At 31.2% G+C, this 23,842-nt stretch overlaps 3 protein-coding genes across 3 annotated transcripts; 1 reads left to right on the forward strand and 2 right to left on the reverse strand.

The window, feature by feature from the left end:
* Window positions 1-6,160: 6,160 nt before the first annotated feature.
* LOC125822157 (LEAF RUST 10 DISEASE-RESISTANCE LOCUS RECEPTOR-LIKE PROTEIN KINASE-like 2.7) lies at window positions 6,161-7,664 on the forward strand. The gene is made up of 3 exons (XM_049501536.1): window positions 6,161-7,067; window positions 7,194-7,229; window positions 7,318-7,664. The coding sequence occupies exons 1-3, from the start codon at window positions 6,224-6,226 to the stop codon at window positions 7,443-7,445; spliced, it is 1,008 nt and encodes a 335-aa protein (XP_049357493.1). The 5' UTR covers window positions 6,161-6,223; the 3' UTR covers window positions 7,446-7,664.
* Window positions 7,665-8,062: 398 nt separating this feature from the next.
* Window positions 8,063-9,551, reverse strand: LOC125822244 (probable pectate lyase 16). The gene is made up of 4 exons (XM_049501625.1): window positions 8,809-9,551; window positions 8,609-8,712; window positions 8,399-8,537; window positions 8,063-8,310 (listed from the first exon to the last, which is right to left on the reverse strand). Exons 1-4 carry the CDS (start codon window positions 9,538-9,540, stop codon window positions 8,089-8,091), a joined length of 1,197 nt encoding a protein of 398 aa, XP_049357582.1. The 5' UTR covers window positions 9,541-9,551; the 3' UTR covers window positions 8,063-8,088.
* A 2,483-nt stretch (window positions 9,552-12,034) lies between these two features.
* Window positions 12,035-14,149, reverse strand: LOC125822285 (putative pectate lyase 2). Its single transcript, XM_049501673.1, has 4 exons — window positions 13,454-14,149; window positions 12,856-12,959; window positions 12,603-12,732; window positions 12,035-12,457 (listed from the first exon to the last, which is right to left on the reverse strand). The coding sequence occupies exons 1-4, from the start codon at window positions 14,147-14,149 to the stop codon at window positions 12,242-12,244; spliced, it is 1,146 nt and encodes a 381-aa protein (XP_049357630.1). The 3' UTR covers window positions 12,035-12,241.
* Between the last annotated feature and the right edge of the window lie 9,693 nt (window positions 14,150-23,842).

Here is a 23,842-nt window from a genome sequence, read left to right on the forward strand (position 1 = left end):
TATCTTTGATGTGATTTAATTCCTAGAGACTTGTAGACTTTAGTCTTTGGATGACTAATTAAGGCATATATAGGATGTGACTTTCAATAAGATAGGTACATGAAGAAGATAATTTAACTACCTGCTTATTTATCAACTAGATTCATTTTATTTCGTCTAATATAAACTATTTAAGTTAGACGGCTTGAGCTATACACGAGGCTCAAACATACCAAAACTCTTTCTTGATAGGTTAAAGTTATGAGTAAATTTGAAAAATTATTTTTAGTATAGTAGATAAGTACAATTAAACGGTGGGGAGTATTTAGTTAACGGTTAATAAAGAGTTTTGAGATGTTAAAAACGGGTTTCCAAGGTAATCTAGAAAGCTCAAGCATAAAAAAGAACATAGATTTGAGGTTTCTCAATTAAAGTAAACATATGCCTGTAGTTTTTTTGCTTTTCTACTAACAATTTTCTTTAGAATTTTGAAAAGTGTCATGAAACACGGTCCAAACACTCATAATACAAAGTATTCTTTCATGTTTGGTGAGGTTTTTTTTCTTATAATAAAATTTCTCTAAACAATTAGACTATTATAAGTACCCGTGGGCATACATGGTATATTAATTTGAGTGGTAATTTAGAAGAAAAAAAGAAAGTTGTAAAGTTGAAATTTGGCAAGCAGCCTCATTGAGTAGATTGGACCAACAAGTCTAAATCAAAGAAAAAACATAGACTTATAAGACATTTAATGAATAATCCCTTTACACGAGCTAATTTACGTGCACCCTAGGGAGAAATTAAAGCTAAACAAAGATACCTTTCACACTATTTTCTTCCTTCCTTTATTTTACCCTTTTTTTTTCTTCGTCTTTGAATGCATTGAGAAGGATGTTTTTTTTTTTTTGGGAGTGAATTAAGTAGTATTATTTGGAAGAAGTGTTATAGGGAGGAGCCTTTCCTTTCTTTCTTTCAACTTTTGATTTTGATTTGGGACCAAATCCTTTATAACTTTTCATTATTTTCAAACTAGTTTCTTTTTTGATTCAAAGCATCCTTCTAGACAAGGAAATTTCAAGTTGTGCTAGTTCTAGATGGGGACCAATTAACCTTTTTGAAACCCCTAGCTAGTTTTGGCAATCTTTTTCTAGTCATGACTCTTCTCTTTAATTATAAAGTATGGAGCAATTAATTAATTACCCTACCATTTAATTTAATTGGCTCTTATATAAATTTTTCGTTCTATTCTTTCATATATATTTTTTTGAAAAAATAAGCATTATTTCAATAAGTACTATTCTTATTGTTAAATAACCACATAAAATACTAATAGTTAAATTTAAATTTTTTAAAACACAACTTATAAGATCAATTGAGTAAAATGAATCCCTAATAAATACTCTTAAGGGAGTTGTCAAATCAGTACATGAGGAAAATAAAATGAAATTGTGAGAGTAATTTATAAAATTGCATGTTTTGTCCTTCAAATAGCTAGGTTGATCTTTAATTTTTGCTCTTCAAATAGACTGATCTTTAATTTTTCTGTTTAACAATCGAACTTATGTCTAGTGGATGATAGGTTTTTTAGAAACTGAAGTCATATCCGGACATAACTTGTGAGATAGAATGACATGAAAATATAAACTTATACCCAAAAAATATATTTATTATGAAAGATAGTTAAAAACAATTACAAAATAGGGGCAAAAATGCAAATGACTTCGTAATTAACCACAACTACAATTAGGACCAACTTAGGCCTAGTAATACATTCGGTAATTGATCATGCTTTTCTAGGGTTTGTTTTAGGTGTGATATGTTCAATGCATTTTCTGAAAAAATATTTTTATTCATAAAATATTGAGGGCATGAGAAAAATAATCAATCTTTATCAAAATTTAATTGGTTATAATTTAGGTAGAGGCAACTTGTATTAATATATAAAAAAATTGGTGCATGGGACACGGATGGTGTTTTTTCGATCGTTTTGATAAACAAAGATTGATAGTAATTGAAACAAGCAACTTAAATTGAGAGAGTTAATTATAGAGACTTGCCCCCATCAATTACGTAGTCATTTTCTCATTTGATGAGATGCTTAAATAAATTAGAATTGTCAAACACTAGAAGATGATTTCATTGATGAAAGCATTTCCAAAATATATTACATTGATCAAGACTATACTATTACGCTTTTATTTTGAAAATTAATATGAATTTTGTATTATCATTTCAATCTAATTTCTCACTAGTTGGTCATGCAAGTGAAAAGTTTCTAGTCTTAGTGGTGAATTACCATCTGATTAACTAATTTATCAATATGATTGAAATATACATACTACTATTTTATATACACTATGGGTGTAGATATTGTGTATAAATGTGTATATTTAGTATAAAATATCTAAATCTATGCAATTTATATACTTTGAACATAATTTTAAACTAGTGGTTTGAAGTGTTTAGGAGCGTAATTATCCTTTAAGAGGGAAAAAACCCAACATCATTACTAGGATGATATTGCTTGATTTCACACAATATAACCAATGAAGTTGGATATGGGCTTGTGAAAAAAATCAGTTTCGACAACGAAGATCCAAGAGACGTAATTGAAGCCCAATCATACACTTCCCTTTTGGATAAATATTAGAGAGCCCATTGCACATTTGCCAAGTACTGCAGTTTGGATCCATAAGTTCGATTGCGAAGACTAGTCCATTTGATTTGAAGAGAAAAACGTGCAATTTTTTTAAAAAAAATTAATGTTTTCATATTGAAATCTTAGTTTAATTTTGAAGCGAAGAAATGTGAACTGTTTATTATTTTGTTGAGGCCTATATGATAGTTATTTACTTATTTATTTTGTTTTTTTTTCCAGAATGATGAAGAAGAGTTTAACTGAGTCCATCTTTTTGTTAGAATTACTTATATTTTGTGAGGTTTTATTTAATTTATAAAATTGAAAGATAGACATTTGATTCGACAAGAAGAAGGTAAAGAAAATCGCAGAATGAGAAGAAGAAACATTTGTTCTTCTTCTTGCAAAAATACAAAAAGTACCAAAGATTGGACATCCACTTTAATCTCAAAACATGAAAACATTAATTCAAAGAAACATTTCGTCAAAGGTTCGTTCAATGTGCAAAAAAGCGAGAATCTTTTTTTCTTTCTTTGTGAGAGGCAATAAAATGGATAATATATAGTTGTATAATGTTTAAAAAAAATGTAAAACAAGTTTAGGTAGGAGTTTGAATAATTGAAAATTGAAGTTGAAAAAAAAGTCCGTGGAAGTGTTATCAAAGTGTGATTGAATAAAGGGGTATTGGGCATCTGAACTTTTATTTTGTTGGGAAGGTTCGACTCCCCCACCTTGTAATTTTTCTTCCCTTTCCTCTTCCCTCACCTCCTTATGTAATACTCCCTCCGTTTCAAAAAGAATAACCTTTTTTCTTTTTTGGTTACATTTTAATTTCAGTTCTCCACGTGGCATGTTTAAAGCCACAAGATTGAAGGGCAGTTTAGTACATTTGACATAACTTTAATTTAAGACTACAAGATTCAAAAGTTTTCTTTATTTTCTAAAACTTCGTGCCAAGTCAAACCAGATCACTCTTTGTGAAACAGAGGGAGTAACTAGTTTCTGGACACGTGCATTGCACGTGTACCCATCTTAATTGACATAAATTGTTTCAAATTACCATTGTATCAAAAATGATTTTATAATTAAATTACACCAATATCATTCATTTTCAAACAAAAAATAGTTTAAATATTTGAAATCTACTCTTGGATATCAATAACAAATTAAAATATGACAATAAAGTATCTCTTCCCCAAATGAAATAAAAGATAATAATATTTTGTACTTTAAAATTCTATAATTATAAACACAAATTAATATATGTATATTCTTATCCTATATGTTAATTACCTACAAGACAATGTTCAGAGAAAAGAAGAAAATTAAAAATGAAAAGAATTTGATAGCCACTTCTTAAAGTTAATTAAAATAAAATGAAGGCTACAATTAATAATCAATATATATATTTTTTTATTATTAAGGGATCATATCAAGTATTGGATCCAAATTATTTTTTTCAAAAATTAGCTTAGAATACAGAAACATAGCATCAACGGAGCGACAACTTAAAATATGAAACGGTATCACAAGTTGAAACATTGAATTTGCCTTTCTCAAAGTGAGACAAAAGGATAAATAAATAAAGATAAACATTTATATCATTATTTCTTTCGTATATTAAAGAAGCTATTAATAATTTAGTCATATGTTACTTTATCCATTTCAAATCATTCATCATGTTTCAATCTTGTACACCCCTTCAAAAAAAATTGATAAAAAATAAAGTTTTTTATATTCTATCTTAACACACACCCCTTACAAAAAATAAACATAAATAAGTAATTAATAAAATCGTAAGAACAAATTAAATAATTTTTATTATCAATTAATATAGTACAATAATTTAATCGTTAAAAAGATCAAGTAAATTATAATTATTTTTTTTACAAATTACATCACAAAAGTATATTAGTAAAGAGTCATGATCTTATATTTCGATGCATGACCCTTTATTTTACATTCAAAGAAGGAAACTATGTACTAAAAAAACATATTCTTCTTGAAGATCATTCACCTTTGTTCTTCTAAAATAAAGAGCAAAAATAATGCTTTGTGCATCCCTAAAGTAGTTGATCCCCCAAATCTTAGCTTGCCCATTCCTTGAATCACTTAGTCCAATATTTTTCATATTTATAGATGACAAATGTAGGAATAAGTGCAAATCATGATATAAATGAATGAGAATATCTATAATTTTTCTTGGAAAACGTGACATTTTGCTAATACATGAACCATATTAAATTACTTGTAAATTTCAAAATAACTTTTGAAATTCGCAAAAAGATCTGTTATTATTTTTTTGTGCATTGAAACATTAATGATTGCGTAATAATTTAGTTTTGAACCATAAGTTATTAGAGGAACATTGTTAATTTAGTGAATGAAAAATGGTCATTTATTTTTTTTAGAAACATTTAATATTTAATTAATTAGTTTTTTATAAGAAAAAATGATTTAGTATATATATATATATACATATTTATGATATATGATATGATGATGATTAAATTAAATATACATATAGATTATAGATGATAAATATTATTAAATTAAATATTTTAGTTATAAATTAATCTAAGGAAGTGCAAAAGTCATTAACATTTTTATTAAAATAATACAATTTAATATTTAAATTAAATAATTAAATATTTTATAACATTTTAATTTTTAGTAGGGGTAAAACTGTAATTCAACTTTTTACTTTTCTTATTCCTACTTATAGTAATATATGATATGATGATGATAATTGTATTTATTAATTATTATTTTTATAGAAAAAATGTTTTTGAACAAAAAATTCACCTGGAAAAGGAAGAAATGATGACTAAAACCAGTATTCCACTTTAAGTACACATTCAAAACAATATTTCAATACTTCACTTAAAACTCAAAATTAAATAGCTAAACAAGTAGTTGCAAGAAATGTACTCTCTTTATTGTTTTCCCGAAGCGTTTAGCTTAATAAGTTTCATGTTAAGCTAATTCAAACTTGTTCGATCTATTCAATTGAGACCTTATTTATAATGCAATTACACCTTTGCTCCAATTATAGGTTTCGTTTCTGTATTTACTCTTGACACGTAGCCAAAGGTGGAGCTAGGTGGAGTTCATGGGTTCGGACGAACACACTAGCTTTTTCATAGACTCTATATTTGTATTAGAAAATTATAAAAAATTATGTATATTAACTTGTGAACCCCCAAATAAATTGATTTAGAACCCCAAACTCCTAATTTTGGCTCCGCCTCTGCACGTAGCAACGATATTTCAATTCATCCTCTTTTTTTCGACCTGTATTTTGCAAATACTGAAGTAGTATGGCTAAGTTTGTTCATTTGCTAAGAAAAGTAATGTGCAGCTAATCTTCATTATGGAACTAGATATTAGTGCCAACCAAAAACATGTTTCTTTTCTTTTAAAAATTTAAAGTTAAGTAAAGCAAAAGCATTTACAAAATGAAACTTCTGAAAAGAAAAAGAGAAAAAAAGTGAAAGGTATATAAAGCAAAAACCAACAGCAAAGATTCTCCTTAATCATCATAAACACTTTCCTAATGCTACAGTCTTCCTTAACTATACAAAATCTTGGTAGAGAAAATCAATGTCAACATCTTCTAGCAAATCTCACATGGCCATTTCATTAGCAAACAATTGTATATCAACTTTGTCCATCTTTATTATTTTCCTTTTACTTCAATTTCTGAGCATAACAGAAGCTCAATCAAGCATTTGTAGAAATTCGTGTGGCGATATCCCAATTCAGTATCCTTTTGGCATTGATGATGGCTGTGGAAGTCCATTTTATCGACACATTCTTGTATGCACTGGTGGTCAGCTTCAACTTAGAACCCCTTCTGGTAGATACCCTGTTAGAAATTTAAGTTATATCGATCCACATATTCTTGTGACCGACCCCTTAATGTGGAATTGTCTAGATGGTGACAATTTTCGACCTACCAGGCCTTTTAGTCTAGACACTAGCACACATTTCACATTGTCCTCTGAAAATGACTACTTGTTCTTTAATTGTAGTGAAAGTGATGTGTTAGTTGAGCCAAAACCAATGTTCTGCGAGCGTTTCCCTGATCAGTGTGATTCAACTTGTGATAGTTCGAGTTATCTTTGTAGGCACATGCCTGAATGTCCTACTGCTTTGAGGAGTAGCTCTTGTTGTTCTTACTATCCCAAAGCTACTGAATCTTTGAGGCTGATGTTGAAGCATTGTGCAAGCTATACTAGTGTGTATTGGAGGAATCTTGGTTCAACCCCTGCATTTGATCAGGCTCCTGAGTATGGGATTAGAGTTGATTTTGATATTCCAGTTACTACGCGATGCCTGCAGTGTCAAGATACTGTTAAGGGAGGAGGAACTTGTGGCTTTGATATAGAAACACAGGATTTCTTGTGCCTGTGTGACAAAGGGAACAGTACCACTTACTGTAATGGTACGTACGATGGATTTAAGTTATATGCACTCAATATAATTTAACATGTTAGAGTAAGTTAATTTATCAAATCTTATTAAATGAAGTATATACAGTTCAAGTTGAATTGTTGTTTATGATTTGCAGATCGTATGAGCTCTCACAGAAGAGGAGTCGTAGCAGGTAAATTTTATCCATCAATTGCTCACATTGGCTGATTGATATATTAAGAGCTTTCAATTGTATTACTTAACTATTCGAATTGCTGCAGGGACAGCAACTGCAGTTTCAGTTGCCGGGGCATTTGGAATAGGAGCTGGTGTATGGTACTTGAAGAAACTCAGAGCAAAAGCACTGGTAACGCATGGAGTTCAAACCAATGAGAATAGACTCTTCTGAAATCTTCTTTTGAAGTAAACTAAAAAATTGCTCTATTTCTTCTTCTTTTCCACTTTTCTTTACCATTTTTCGACTTGTTTTCCCCCCTTCTATCTTTTGCTTTTTTATATAGCTTAGCTTATTCTTGCACTTCAATTGGTTCTGTTTGTAAGTTTATGGAATCAACTTTTTGTCTGAGCATGTTTTGACATTGCTTGTATGTGGAGTAAGGAATGTCTTAGAGAACCACTGCACCCTGTGAGGCAGGCCTTTTGTTTTTTGTTCATTTATTTGAATATCTCTGATGTCTAGTTTTTAGCATGAAGTTCTGTTGCAACTAGTACTCTTTGCTAACAGAGATATTGATCATGATAGAACCATATACAATTCAACAAACAATAGAATTTACGTTATATTATACCCTTCGAAAATTCATTGTCATTTCTAAACAGAACAAACTGTGTATAAACTATTATAAGGAATACAACTTCTTTCATTTCTCAAAGAGACTTTTAACTCCAAAAGCCTGAATCTTTCTTGAACTTACTAACCATGGTATGCGCGAAGGATAAATTAAACATGTTGAAGCATTAAAAAATGCTGCCAAAGATAACAGGGCATGCTGATGATAGGAAAAGTAAAGAAGGAAATTTTCTATCAGCATTTAGCAAGGTTCATTGACAACACATTGAAGAGGACCAGCATTGGAAGTTAAAGAGGGAGTAAATGCTCCGTGAGCAACAATGAACGATTGTCCTCTCGTGTATTTTGGAGCAATACTTCCATATCCAGATGGAAGAAAATAAGCTCCATTCATAAACATATCATTGGAGGACCTCCATTTCCAACTTTTCCATCCTTCGTCTTCAGTCTCCCTCTTGGTGACCTGTAACACAACGATGGCGATGACATTAGTATGAGTTGTTTTTTTTGTGATTTCCAATTTCAGAACAAGTAGTTTGATGTTAGTATACCTCTTTGTTGTAAGCTTTGTCAGGAGCAATGAAATAATTTCCTTCACTTAATATTGTTGGATCTGCACTCCCACCAATGGCATACATTAACCATTGATCATAATAATTGTTGGCCACATGAGCATACCCATGCCTAACCCTGTAAGGAAATTTTTTTGTCAAATGTTTGATAATCTTGCCCAATTATTTTGATCAATCTTGATTATGTACCTTGGCATTCTTTGAACTAATTCACGGCCAAAATGGTTGTAAACTACTGTGACTTTCATGTTTCTGTCCGCAGTATATTCATCGTTGTGTCCCAATAACATAACCTGGAAATTTGGTTTAAAGTCAGAACTAAAACATCACTACATGTTTCAACTATAATATAGTTTTGACTCGAATCCATTGACAACGACATGACTTACTTTGTCATGTTCAGTGAAGTAATTGTTGGAAATGGTTACTGCAGTTGAAGCATGAATAACATCGAGTAGACCATCTGTTGCACGAGCAAGATAGCAATGATCAATCCAAACATTCGACGATGTAAACACACTTATAGCATCACCATCAGAGCCTAATCTTTCACCAACATGTTCAGGACTACTCCTAACCATACCCTTTTTACCAGGCTTACAATCATGGATACTAATCCCATGAATAATAACATTTGTGACATAGTCCAATGTGATACATGGACCATTAGAGATTTCCACTTTTGCTCCTCTGCCATCTATAGTCTTATAACTATTCACCATAAGTTCATTTTTAAGTGTAAGTATCATGTCCCTTTTGAAAATGATCCAAAGTGGCTCAGACTGAATTGCACCATACCTAAGTGTGCCTGGTTTAGGATTTATAGGGTCATCAGAAGAGTCAGTGACAATATAAATGTCACCATATTTACCACCTATGGTACTACTTCCAAAGCCTATTGCACAATCCGCTAAAGCCTTTCGATTGGATGACCAATCGCCTTTCCATCTCCAACACGAATCAATGACATTGAGGAGGCCATTTTTGTGAGGCAGAGGATCATAACTTATTGATTTAGTTTCCTCTTCATCAGTACTTGATTTACTAGCTACTATGGTGAAAAAAGAACAAATAATTAGAAGCCATGAAAGTATTTGGAGGGAATTAGTTGATTTTGCCATGGCTTAACTATGTGATGCAATGAGAATAATCATAAGAGTGAAATTTAAATAGTCTATAGTAGTAGTGGTTGGCATGTTGGAAAATATATCAATTTCAATTAGCTGTTTGGTGAGATATTTGGAACTTAAACATTGAACGTGAGAGCACGAGCTACAAAATTAGAAGATACGTTCAACTATTCGAGTAAGCATTGCCTAAGTATAAAATACTCCACTGCGAACAAAGTCTCATATTGATAGTTTAAAAAAAAAATTAAAAAATTATTTGTAAGATGTTTGATTCTCTCAATGGTGTGAAACCTTTTAAGGAAAAACGTGTAAACTTGATCCAAAGTAGACAATATTATACCGTATTCTTTAACCATTTTAACCCCGTACAAAACATAGCATCATATAGATTTGAGGAGAATAAATTATCTTCAAGTTTGAGGACTACGAGTTCTAATATAAGACACGTGTTCTGTAAGATGATAGGAGTATAACTAACCAATGCACTGGAAAATCATGATCCTTGTTTTTGGAATATCCTACAATTAATAATACGTTAACATTAATTAATAATTTAATATTCATGAAATCTAGACCTTGCCACATAACGATTCCATTTCTCATATAGTAGTAGTGCTCAACATTATTAATAATTGATGAGTCATGCACGTTAATTAAATTTATCTCGTCGTTACACTTTCAACAAAAAGGAAAATTCACTTCAAATAATCATGTCCAGTGTTTTAAAAAGCGGGGACATGAGGCGAGGCGTTTTATACAATACAAGCGTAAGCTTCGAGACACGGGGCGTAAGTCCTATGAATCTACGGGACATATTCTCGTATCTATTCAATTTTATAGTTTTATTACTAATGATATAAGCAAATCTTTCAATGATTTATGATTTTTATTTGAGATAAGTATTAATAATCAATAATGAAGAAAAAAATATTATAATTATTTTGAGAAATATCATTACACCAATAATAAAAATATGATTTAAAGCAAAAAAGGTTAAAATTTTTTTAATTAAAAACGCCCTTACATTTTTATGCTCGGGGCTTATGCCTCAAATTTTAGGACTTACGCCTTATGAATCTACGTCTTTAATTTATGCTCCGGAGCGTTTTCAGTACGCCCCTCCCCGAGACTCGCCCCAAAAACCTTTTTGAAAACACTGATCACGTCTTTACTAATCAATGCTCAAAAAACTAATTAATTTCTTTTGAACAGTTCTGTTTGGAGACTTCGACCAAATCAACCTCAAGTTTGGTTTATAATTCTAGATCAACATATATCTGCAGTAGATCTTCAAAAATGTTGTTGAAAAAAACCCAACTATCTTATCATTCAAAATTAAAATTTTATTTTCAAACTCATTAGACCTTTAAATATGTAAAAATAAATCAAAAATAGAATAAATGTGCTATGCAAAATTAACTAGTTGGAGTATAACGTACGTCAATGATATTAATAACATAAGAAGATGAATCAACACATTTTATAAATTGAAAGCTCTACAAAAAGAATATTCCATGAAAGAAAAAGAGGTTTTGAAAATCAAAATCAAAACTAAAGTAGAAAATCAATAACATAAGAAGATGTGTTGAGACTTAAAATTCTATACTAATTGAGGGCTAATTTTGATATTTTAAAAATAATGCAATGATTCAATTAATTTTGCCGTTAATTTAAAATCAAGGGATTTATTTATTCCTTTCAAGAGGTAAAGGGGTATGATTCTAATTGTGTGTCAGTTTTCCTTTTCCTTGATGAAAAAATTGTCCCCGAAATTTAATTCAGGCAAATCCCTTTTACTTCCAATGGAAAATTATCTTACAAAAGTTTTTTTTTCCCAACATTTACCTTTTTTTTTCTTTTCCTTATATGTTTGAATGGGTTCAAGATAGATTAAGTTCAAATGAATTTATACGGTAAATAAGTAAGTCATACCTAACTGAAACTTAAATAAATTCGGATAGTCATATTTTGTGGGCTAATTTTACTATTTTTATTTTGAACGAAAAAAGAAATGTACTATTTTGTACATAATATATAGTAATATCATTTCCACGCTTAACTTTAAGCTTGTGTTTGAACGTGTGATGTAAAAACATGATCTGAAATAAATTTAAAATAAATGTCACTTATAGAATATATTTTTGTTACCTAAGATTAAAAAAGTCATGCGTTTTTATTTTTTATTTTTAAAATAATACTTAATTTATTTAATTTCATCCACGAATCAAAAAGTACTGACTAACAGTACATACTTACCAGAGGTCTCGGGTTCGAGCCCTGGATATGGAGAAAATTATGTTGGGAGTGCCATCCCCGAATGGGCCCTGCAGAGCGCGATTTGGATTTAGTTGAAGCTCCAATGTGGACTCCGTCCACCGGGTGGGAAACCAAAAAAAAAACAGTACATACTTGCGAGTTGCGAATATTATTATTTACTCAATTTAAGCAAAAAAGGGAAAGAGCAATTGAATAGATCTTTCCAACTATATAAACCTACTCATATATTTACATGAAAGTTTTTTTTTAATGAACAATACAATATCCAAAATGGATCCTCAATACAGTTGTCATCTCATTCTCAGGGATTCTAATTTTTAAGACTCCCCATTTGGTAGAAGTAAATAAAATAAAATTAGTGCATAAATAAAACAAACAATTATGCACTTAAATAATTCCAGGCCAAAAAAAAAGGTTAACATTTATAAGAAGTACAATGCAAAGGTCCAGCATCAGCAGTTAAAGAAGGAACCATAGATCCATCAGCCACAGGAAATGATTGAGCCTTTGAATAATATGGATTAGTAGTCCCATAACCAGATGGTATAAAATAGGCTCCATTCAAGAATTTATCCTTTGAAGACCTCCACTTCCAATTTTGCCATCCATTATTAGATTCCCTTTTTGTAACCTATCAACCCAATGATAATATATAATTTTGTTAGTAATATAAGGTTGAACATCAACTTTGTTCAATTTAATAATAGATATACAGAGTAGTTCGTTTTGAATAAACTAAAAAGGAAAGAATGTCACAGACTCAGACTCAGACTCACTTGTGTGGATTTAGATGCCAAGAAATAATTTCCTTCACTAAAGATGGTTGGATTAGCACTTCCACCAATAGCATACATCAACCATTTTTCGTAACGATTGTTGGCCACATGAGCATAACCTAGCCTCACTCTGCACGTATATATATTTGTCTACTTATGTAAGAAGTTGTAATTTTCAAATAAATAAATATGTATGTATAATGTGTGACATTTTTTTTGTGGGGAGAGTGGGGGGTTGAGAAATTATATTTACCTTGGCATTCTTTCAATTAAACCAGGGCCAAAGTAGTTGAAGGCTACTGTGACTTTCATAACCTTATCTTCTATATTGTTATCATTGTGCCCAAATAACATAACCTGCTCATCAGACTTTTGTCAGAATTAAAAGAAAATGACACAAAATAAAAATCATGGTTTGCACTAGCTAGCTTATTTAATATTTCGAATCTACCACTTCATTAAATGCAGATTCTAATGTCTCACTAAGGATGTGTTTCGTATGAAGAAAAAAAAATATTTTTACTTATTTTCTGGTGTTTGGTAAGTAAGAAAAGAAAAATCATCTCAAGAAAATTTATTTGTAATCTAGGGAAACATATTGGGGTGGAGGGTTGGGGGTATTGTGTGTGTGTGGGGGAGGGGTGAGCTCGAAATGTCACTTGATCATGAAACTTGTTTTTTTTAATACTATTCTCACTCGAAAAGTCATTTTCTTCATTTTTAAGAAATTTATTTTCTCAAAAAAAAAAATGTTCTCCAAAATATTTTAATCAACCAAACATGAATTTTTTTTTAAAAAAAATCTCCTCCCTATCAAACACACCCAAAGTAGAAAATTAAGGTAGACATACTTTATCATGCTGAGTGAAGTAGTTATTTGAAATGGTAACACCAGTAGAAGCATGAATAACGTCAATAAGTCCATCGGTACAACGTGCAAGATAACAATGGTCGATCCAAACATGAGTCGATTGAAATATATCAATGCCGTCTCCATCGGCGCCGTTACGATGGCCTGCATGCACCGGACTATCCCGGACGATACCTTTTTTCCCCGGCTTACAATCATGTATACTTATCCCATGTATAATCACATGACTAACATGTTGAATTGTTATACAAGGTCCATATGCAATTTCAACTTCTGCACCCCTTCCATCAATAGTCTTGTAACTATTGATCATAAGTTCATTCTTTAACGTTATAACCATATCCTTGTTGAAAATAATCCATAGTGGTTTAGATTGGATTGCACCATATCTTAGTGTACCCGGTTTAGGGTTAACCGGGTCGTCAGACGGATTAGTAACGACGTATATCGCACCGTTTTTCCCACCGATAGCTGCTTTGCCGTAGCCGACAGCACAATCGGCTAATGCATAGCGATTCTTGGCCCAGTTTGACTTGGCACGCCAACATGAATCGATCACGTTCATAGTTTTTCTAGTAGTAGAAGGTGCATAGTTTTTACTTGGTGCATAGTACTCGGCTTGTAAAGTTGAGATACCCGAAAAAAGAAGAGTAAGTACAAGTGCTAAAGAAGCCATGATGAGTAAGGGAAATGAGATAGAGGGTAAGTACTATGGAAAATTGTTAGATATATATTAGGGTGTGACAAAGGTGGTGCCCACGATGATATAGAATATTGAGACTAATTCTTTTTGCAACATTTAGTCAGCATATTGGCTAAGATTTAAGGGAGCATTAATAGACGTGATTGCACGAGCTTTGGATGATTGACTTTTTGAGAGATATAAGCAAAGTTTATTCTTTAGTAACACTTAATATAACTGGGATTTGAGTATAGTGATATTTGACTTATATAATCAAGAATAAAGTAAAACGTTAAATTTGAAAATATGCACGGACACTGAATGTTGCTCAATCATTGTGCATTATTTTCGGGAAAGAAACAGAATTGGTTCCCTGAATAAGGTTAGGTTTCAAGGATTTGGCTCAAGAGTAGAATGATATTTGGACAATTAGTTAACATAAGATAGAAAATAGAAAAAAGTGGAGAACAGAAGATACTTGGAGACAATCTTGGTCATGCTGAAAAGCAAAACCATAGTCATGGGAGGAGCTACTAGCATGGAAAGGGGGAAACCAATAATATTGGTTTAAATCCTACTCCTTCTGTTCATTTTTAATTGTCATGTTACGCTTTTCGAAAGTCAATTTGACTAATTTTCAAAAGTGAAATTAGATTACATTAATTTGATATTTTAAACAAAAAACTTAGATATTCAAAAACTATACGAAAAGTACTATAAATTGCAATTTTTTGCATATCAATATGATGAAAAAATACATCGTAAAATGTTAGTCAAAGTACTTATCTTTTGACTATAAAAAAGGAAACTATGACAATTAAAAATGGACGGAGGTAGTATATATTTGTCGAGAAAGTCGATGAATATAAGCAGGTGTAATGCGGAAGCTAGCAAAGCAAACCTCGAAAGACCATGAGTAATAAGACAAACAAGAAACACACCAAAAGAGATAGATTTAACGTGATTCGGTCAATCAACCTACCGCATCCACAAAAGAGATGAGCAATCCACTATAAATATGAGATTACAAAATATAGAGAGAAACAACCTCAACCAATTCACTCGGCATACAAGGAGGCAGGGGCGGATCTATAGTGTGTCCAGGGGGGTCATCCGACCCCCCTCGGAAAAAAATTACACTCTATATATAAGATCAATTTTTTTGTGTACGTGTATATATTTAAAACTGAACCCCCTGAGCATATGTCAAATGAGTAGCTCAGTGGTTTATGGGGGTCAGGATTCAGCCTATGTGAGCTTTGGGTCACGGGTTCAATTCCAAGCAACAACATTTTTTTTATTTGAACCCCCTTGATAGAATTCCTGCCTCCGCCACTGCAAGGAGGTACACAAAATTCTCCTCCATAACCGCAACTCTCAAAACCCTAGGACTACATTGTGAATGCTGATTAAGTTAGAAGGAACAAGCCTATATTTATAGAGTCCTAAAACCTTTCCTACAAGAAAAGGACTACTCAAAATATTAAAACCTTTTCCTAAAAGGAAAACCTATTTATGGTAAGAAATCAGGGCAAATAAACCCCAACATATATTTGTTGAGAAAGTCGATGAATATAAGTCAAAACTTATAAACTTCAAATTCTATGTATATTTGTTGAGAAAGTTGATGGACATGAGTATATACAACCAGAGGCAAATTTAGGATTTTTCGAATATTGGTGCACCAAGGAAAATGTATTAAGTGTGAATTGATCTGAACATGGATGTACCAAAAAAAAAATGTATTAAGTGGGAATTGATCCTTATTCCTCAAGGTCAAAAACTCAACATTTAACCATGTGACTTCTTATAGTATGGGTGCAAGAATATAATATCATCCAAATTTTAGAAAATATATATACATAAAATATCTAGTTTTACGAAAAGACCACAGGTTCTGATGCCCTATTTTTTGCCTCTAAATTCGCCACTATATACACCAAACTTCGGAACCTATAAACTTTAAAGTTTATACATATGTTGAGAAACCAGTAATAGCTAGTGGTTTAAATATCCTATATATTTGTTGAGAAAGTCAATGGAGGTAAATACAGTAAAATTAACCTCAAATCTTAAATCTGTCTATGATTATTGATTTGAAGTCTTGTTATCTTTGGAAAATGTTGAACTATTGTTCATGGCTGCATCTCAAGGGGTTAACCAATTGCCTAAGAGATCACTTTTCAAATTAATCATAGTGGCTATGAGATCTATGATTAATATGAGTTTAATTTGTGTTCTAACTAGCTGCATGCTACTAATTAACAAATTGATTTCCTCCTCAATTCTATTTATTAACTATGTTAAACAAGAACATATGTTTAAGATATCCATAATATATATATATACTGCAAGTTAATATTCCAAACTTGATAGATTTTCTAGGAGTCAATTTAGACACAACATGTATAGAGTGGATCGGAGTTGAACTTTCGTTTTTCTTTTTGGTCCTGATCACAATTTTCTTAGGTGGCTGCGTGCTGCTGTGCGCATTGGCATGTTGAATATTAACTATATGTTGAATTTCTTTGGGTTCACTCATATGTGTACTTTTTTACATTTTAGCTTTGGTACCTATTATGACAGGTTAAATACTGCAAGTTAATATTCCAAACTTAATTGATTTTCTTAGCTAGGCTTAGATGCTATAAATCACAAGTCATAACTTACATCTCCCTGCTATTGGATTTCTAAATCTACTGCTGCCTAAGCCCTTCTTGTATACATTAATTTTGCCCGCGAGAAAGAAAAATCTCAACGCACATGAATTAAATGAGTCACTTAAAAAATATAAGTTAAAACACAAGTGGCTTTCGCTCCTATCCCGGCCCAGTAGTTCCGCAACTACTATCGTGGTTGTTGCCAACGGGGGTCCCCATTCCAAAAGGTTACTAAGCCGGCTGTTAGGTTCAAAGTTTTATATGCAAACACACTTATTTAAATCTAAAAAATAAGGTCTTAATGTCTTGTGTTATTTGATTCTTTCACACCCAAACGACCGGACCTAGTAATTGAGAGGGAGGTTTTATAGCGCAAGTTGTTACTTTAACGTGCCCAACATATACTTGTGATGCTCTTGGACCTAGTAAATGGAGGTCGAGTTTTGAAATTCGAAACTTCTTAGTCCATTTTTAACTTAAAGATTATCTAGAGACGGTACCTTAATTTTATTTAGGGGTGGCAATTGGACGGATTGGGTTGGAGGGTCATAATGGGTTAGGGATGTTTTTGGGTTAAGACCTAACTCAATCCAAATTTGCTTAGGTCAAAATGAGTTAAGTAATGGGTTACCTAATGAGTCAAGACCTAACCCAACCCAATTTTTACTAAGCTTAATTGTTTTACTTGGTCTTTTAAAATATTTTAGTACCTATAAAATTATCCTTTCTTTATTATGGCTATAAGGCTATATATAACCTATCAAATTGTAAAAAAAAAAATTCTAAAAATATTTTGACAGGATTTCTCATAAACCAATTTAGGTTACATATCAACCCAACTTTTAATGGGTTGGGTTGAAATGAGTTGAACTCATGAATGGACGGGTTATTAAACTTGTTGGGTTTGATTTCGTAACCCCTTTTAATTTAATTATGGTTCACGCTGCCTCATGCTGTATTTCAGTAATACATTAATATAATCTCATATGATTTCATAAATGTTGTCATTATAATCTTTTGGTATTGCCTTTATTTGATACACAATAAAAGGAATCACTACCTACAATCAAATTTAATTTAATTAACTAGTAATTAATTTGTAGAACCAAATAAATAATTTAATCGTCCTTATAACTTCTATTCTATGAATAGTACTCTAATTAATTTGCATAGCTGCACATTCCGTAGACACAAGCATTCCCTTTCTGGCACTTGTTACCGCAACCACCACAATGCCTCTTGTGAAACAAAGTGTTAACACACTGCCCATTACAACAAGTCTCATTATACCTGCATTTCCTCCCACAATATCCACAATTTTGCCTGTCTGCAAACACGTTTACACACTTCTTATTGCAGCAAAATGGCCCCGGGCTACCTTTAGCACGACATATTCTAGGGTTCTTGTTACATGTATTCATACGTTTTTGTATGATTTTTGACTTGTAATAGTAAGGTGATTTATGTCCTAGAAAACGACTAACCCCTTGAATAGATGATGAACTTTCATCAGTTTCATTCAAAGATACTTCAAATGATTCAACCATATGGTTATTTTTTACGGACATTTTTTCTTCTAATTTATCGACTGATGACGACGCTACTGAAAGTATAGTGAATGAGGCCATTATAATGGCTAACAAAAAGAAAATTTTCAAGAAATCCATGGCTAATACTTGTGATATTATGAGATGAAATGAATGTAAATATTGAGAGAAATGTTTGGATGTGAATTTGAGAAGGAATGAAAGAGTATTTATAATGGAAATTAAATGAATTGTATAGAGGAACTATTTGACTCATTTTTGCTAGTGGAGTGGTCTTAGTTCAAAGCTAACTTTATAAGACGACATATGTGAAGTCAAATAGTTAACCACAATTAGGCACTTCCTTAAACAAAATGTGTTCAAAATTACCTTTTGTTTAATCATATTTTATACTAAAGCCATCCGCATTTAGTTGCCAATTTGAAACTAATCTATCCTATTTAAATAATTAAGCAAGATTTTGTTTTATTAAATTAAATCTATGTGAATGGCAGCACCAAGTGTTTCTGCAGTTTATTTAGGCAAAGGTTTAATTTTGACGTGTTGACTTTTATATATAACACAGGTATAGAAGCACTAAAGTGCCAAAGCGTACGTACTTTTTTTTTAGCGTATACATTTTTGACTTGCAATATAATAATATATACTATAATTATTAGGAGTTGACCCACTAATTGCCTGCTCCCCAAGTTAAAAATACTTGGAAAAAATCCAACTTAAATGTATTACCATTGTAAATAAATTTTACTTCTATCCGTATATATTTTAATACGACGTGACAAGTAATTTTTTGTTTATTTTTTCTAGTTGTTATTTTTCTTATTGAATATTTATCTGGATTTATCTTTTAAGTGATTCTAAAGGTGAAAAATCTTCTTTTACTCTGTTTTTTAAAAATAGAAAAGTTAAACTCTTCTATAATCTAGTAATGAGTTGTTCTTCGGCTGAACGTTTGGTCAATCTGCTAGTTGTTGGATGACAAGGCATGTAGAACCTTTGATTTGATTTAATGTTTTTTTTTTTGTATACTTCATAATTTGTATTGCACAATTTTTTCACTTGAGCAAAAACAATTTGTAGCAATTGCACGTATGTAATTAGTATATCACTTTTCAAATTCTTTTCTTTTTCTTATTTATTACGTATATTTTGATACATATTAAAACATATTTACATGTTCATATGAATTAAATTGAAATTATACTTGTGCAATCAAATATGATACTAGCTGGAATTGCATTGTAATTAATTAATTATGTTATCACAAATGAATAAGTTTTTATAATCACTATACTTTATTATTATTTAGATGTGTAACTACTACTATATATCCAAGTAATAACACGTCAATTTTCTAGATTGCAATTTATTTTCCTAAACTTAATTATATTCTTAATAAAGTGACGTGCTCAACATACTTGTGATGCTCTTGGACCTAGTAAAAGAAGGTGGCTAGAGTTTTAAAATTTCCTACTTGTGAAGACGTAAATATACTTAGTACACTTGCACACCACGGTCCACGTATTTGCTACTTTACAAATACGTAATATTGTTGTTTTATGTATAGCCTCGGTGACAAATTAAAATTTTAGGCAACATGACCATTGAATAATTATTGCTTTCCTGCCTCGGAAAATGTCTAAGATATATATACTCCTTTTGCCGAATAATAGTTGTCCATTATTGACTTAACACAACCCTTAAAAAACAATTAATAATAGGGGTAATATTACTATTTTATCCTTTGATTTTTATTAATTATAATGCTTTGAGAAATGTGGTAGATGATAATTTGTAGTATACTAGTATTTAATAGTAAGGGTAAAATAAACACAAACAACAAATTATCTCTTGATTTTCTATATTGGACAATTATTGTTGGACGGAGGGAGTAAAAGATGTTGGAAGTGTGTGAATTTTTTTTTGATGAAATGATTATGCATTTTAATACGGTATTAGAGTCAAGATGTAAATTAATTAATTTCTTTAGATGTCCAATTTAGTGATAGTATCCTTGATACAAAATAGCAAATGCAGATAACAATGTATTATGAAGAGAGACTAGAGAACAGAAATAAGCATCTTCATTGAAGAGAAATCAGTACATAGTGAATTGAATTACTTGGAGAATACACTAAAGTTCTCCTTTATATACACATCTAGTCCTATTCTATTGACAGCTATAAAGCATTAACTAACTAACAAACTAACTAACTCTGTTAGGAATCTTCTAGTGTTAACTAACTAATGTTAGCACTAATGATCAACTAATCTATTTTATCTAAGTCACAGCTCCAACTTCATTAATCCTACGTCGGTGTGAGATTGAGCAATGTGCTCTTTATATGATTTTGAGATTTTTGGTGTTGAATCACGACCAATGTCCATTTTCTTATCGATAGATAATAATCCATGTTAATGAAACACTTCTAGTTATCAATGTATAATTAAGTGTACAATTTATGAGTAAAAAAATGGAACCGTTCTAGAGGAGAAGAATTAATGAAACAAATTAAATAACTTATAATGTGGCATATCCTTTAATTTGCTATGCAATAAATTAAAGTAATCACTGCCTAGAATCAAATACTATAATTTGAACATTAATTTCTAGAGAACCAAATAAATTAAATAATTTAATCGTCCTTTAATTTGCATAACTGCACATTCCATAGACACAAGAACTTCCTTGCTGGCACTTGTTACCGCAACCCCCACAATGCCTCTTGTGAAATAAAGTGTTAACACACTTCCCTCTACAACAAGTCTCATTATACCTACATTTCTTCCCACATAATCCACAATTTTGCCTGTCCGCCAACACGTTTACACACTTCTTCTTGCAGCAAAATGGCCCCGGGCTACCTTTGGAACGACAGATTCTAGGGTTCTTGTTACATGTCACACGTTTATGTATTGTTTTTGATTTTTGATAATGTGATTTATGTGATAGAAGAAAACGACTAGCCCCTCGAATAATGGATGATGAACTTTCATCAGTTTCATTCAAAGGGACTTCAAATGATTCAACTTCATTATCATCTTTTACGAGTATTTCTTCTTCTAATTCATCGACTGATGAGGCTATTGAAAGTATAGCCATTATAATGGCTAACAAAATGAAAATTTTCATGCAATTCATGGCTTCTTGTAAATTGGATGAAAAATATTAGACTGCAAAATATTGAGAGAAAGTTGAAATGTTTGGATGGAAATTGGAGAAGGGATTGAAAGAGTATTTATAGAGGAAATGAAACTAGTTGACTAGTGTTTTTTACTAGAAACTGGAGTGTTCTTTGTTCACGGCTAACCTAAGACGACATATGTGAAGTCAAATAAATTAGGCACTTCCTTGAACACAACATGTTTATTAGTACTCCCTCCATCCCATTTTATATAAGGTAGTTTGACTCGACACAGAGTTTAAGAAAGAAAGCAAGACTTTTAAAACTTGTGGTAAAAAATGAATAATAGAAATTTGTGTGACGGTAAATCATTTCATTAAGGGTAAAATAGACATTTTATAGCTAAATTGTTACTTAAGGCCCGTTTGGCCATGCGATATGGTATCATGATATGGAATCATGATATGGTATCATGATATGGAATCATGAGATAAAATTGAAGGTTTGTTTGGACATGCGATATGGAATTTTTGTGTTGTATATTTTCTCATAAACATAAAAATCCCATAAGTTGTAAAACTATTAAAATAGCCCCAATTGTTTATTCAATCTTATCAAATACACAAAAAATTATAAAATCGCATAATAAATTATTACAAATTTATTTGTTCTCCACTTAAGTAATTGTTTCATCTAACTTTAATTTAATTAAAAAAATTGAACATAAATTGTAGTGTTGCACCGCTTTAGGAACCTCCTTTGCGATTACGATATGCTTGTTCACCGCTTTAGGAACCTCCCCTTCTATATATGTTCCATCAATCGCACCAACACAATCCTACCAAATAAAAAAATACATCAATATTAGTTTAGTGAACATAAAATAAATTGGAAGCATTATAGAATGCACTTCATAAAAATAATGTTTGTAAGAGTAATAAAAATAGTGCTTCCAAGACAATGCAAAGTCATAAAATAAATATTATCTCTTTAAACAAAGTTGATAGGAAATATGTAACTAAATACTAATAACTTACACATAAAATATAAATGTGCACTTATTAAGGCCATAAAATAAATTTATTAATGTGATTGAAATTTTACCTTGGCCAAAATCGAGTATTATGTCGAATTTTGGAATGTACACCAGTCATATTTTTTGGTTGTATAAATATTGGTGCCATCTTGCTAATTGCCTCGGCAACTATTTTAACATGCCGGTTAATTGTTTCAAGTGAATGTTGAAAAGTTTCACAATCGTGAGGTGTGAGTTAAAGCGACTATATGTTGGTGAGAATAATAAATTTTATGTCGGTGAGAATAATAAATTTTAAAAAGTAATGATGTGATTATAAATTTTATTTACATATGAAGCAAATGGTTAGTAGATATAAATGTGGGGTTGTTTTAACAAAATATAAACTCATGGATCAATTATTGTATTAAAAGATCCCAAATCATGATATAGAATCACCATATAATTCCATATCATAGTTTTTGGAGAATATGGTATCACCTCTCATGATATGGAATCATGAGATGGAATCAGCGTAAAATTGCATGTCCAAACGCTGATTCCATCTCACGATATCATATCGTGATATGGTATTACATGGCCAAACGCCTACTTAATATAGAAACGTGTCATTTTTTTGAGACTACTAAAGAGGAAAGTAAGTTACATAAATTGGGACAGAGGGATTAATATTTTATTATTATATAAATAAAAGCAAGATTTTGTTTTGTAAAATCTATGTGAATGGCCCGTTTCTGCAGTTTTATTAGGCAAGGCTTAATTTTGACATGTTGACTTTTACATGTATAACTCCACAGGTATAGAAGCACTAGAGTGAGTTGACTCACTAGTTTCCTGCACCAAAGTTAAGAAATACTTGGGAAATATTCAACTTAAATGTATTACCATAGTAAATAAATTTTACTTCTTTCCGTGTATTTTAATCTGATGTGACAGATTTTTTGCTTATTTTTCAGGTTAAATTCACTAATAGTGGACAATTACTTGCATTTATCTTTTAAGTGATTTTGATTGTGAAAAAAAATCTTGTTTTACTTCTCTAGACTCTAGTAATGAGTTGTACTTCTTCAGCTGAATGTTTGGTCAATCTGCTAGTTGTTGAATGACAAGGCATGAACAACTTTTCTACTTTATTAAATGTTGTTTTTGTAGATGAATGAAGCAACTAGTCAAATTCCGTTAACCTGAATCTGCATCTCATTTCGTTGACAAAATATAGAGTTTTTTTTTTCCTTCAATTTTTCAGTTACATATGCACTTATATATGCAGACTTTTATGTACTATACACGTTCATCTTTTCCTTTCTGGCCTTGTTTGA

The sequence above is a fragment of the Solanum verrucosum genome, unplaced genomic scaffold, assembly GCF_900185275.1.
Source record: "Solanum verrucosum unplaced genomic scaffold, falcon-dt-bn FXZP01000103.1, whole genome shotgun sequence".
NCBI classification, from domain to species: domain Eukaryota; kingdom Viridiplantae; phylum Streptophyta; class Magnoliopsida; order Solanales; family Solanaceae; genus Solanum; species Solanum verrucosum.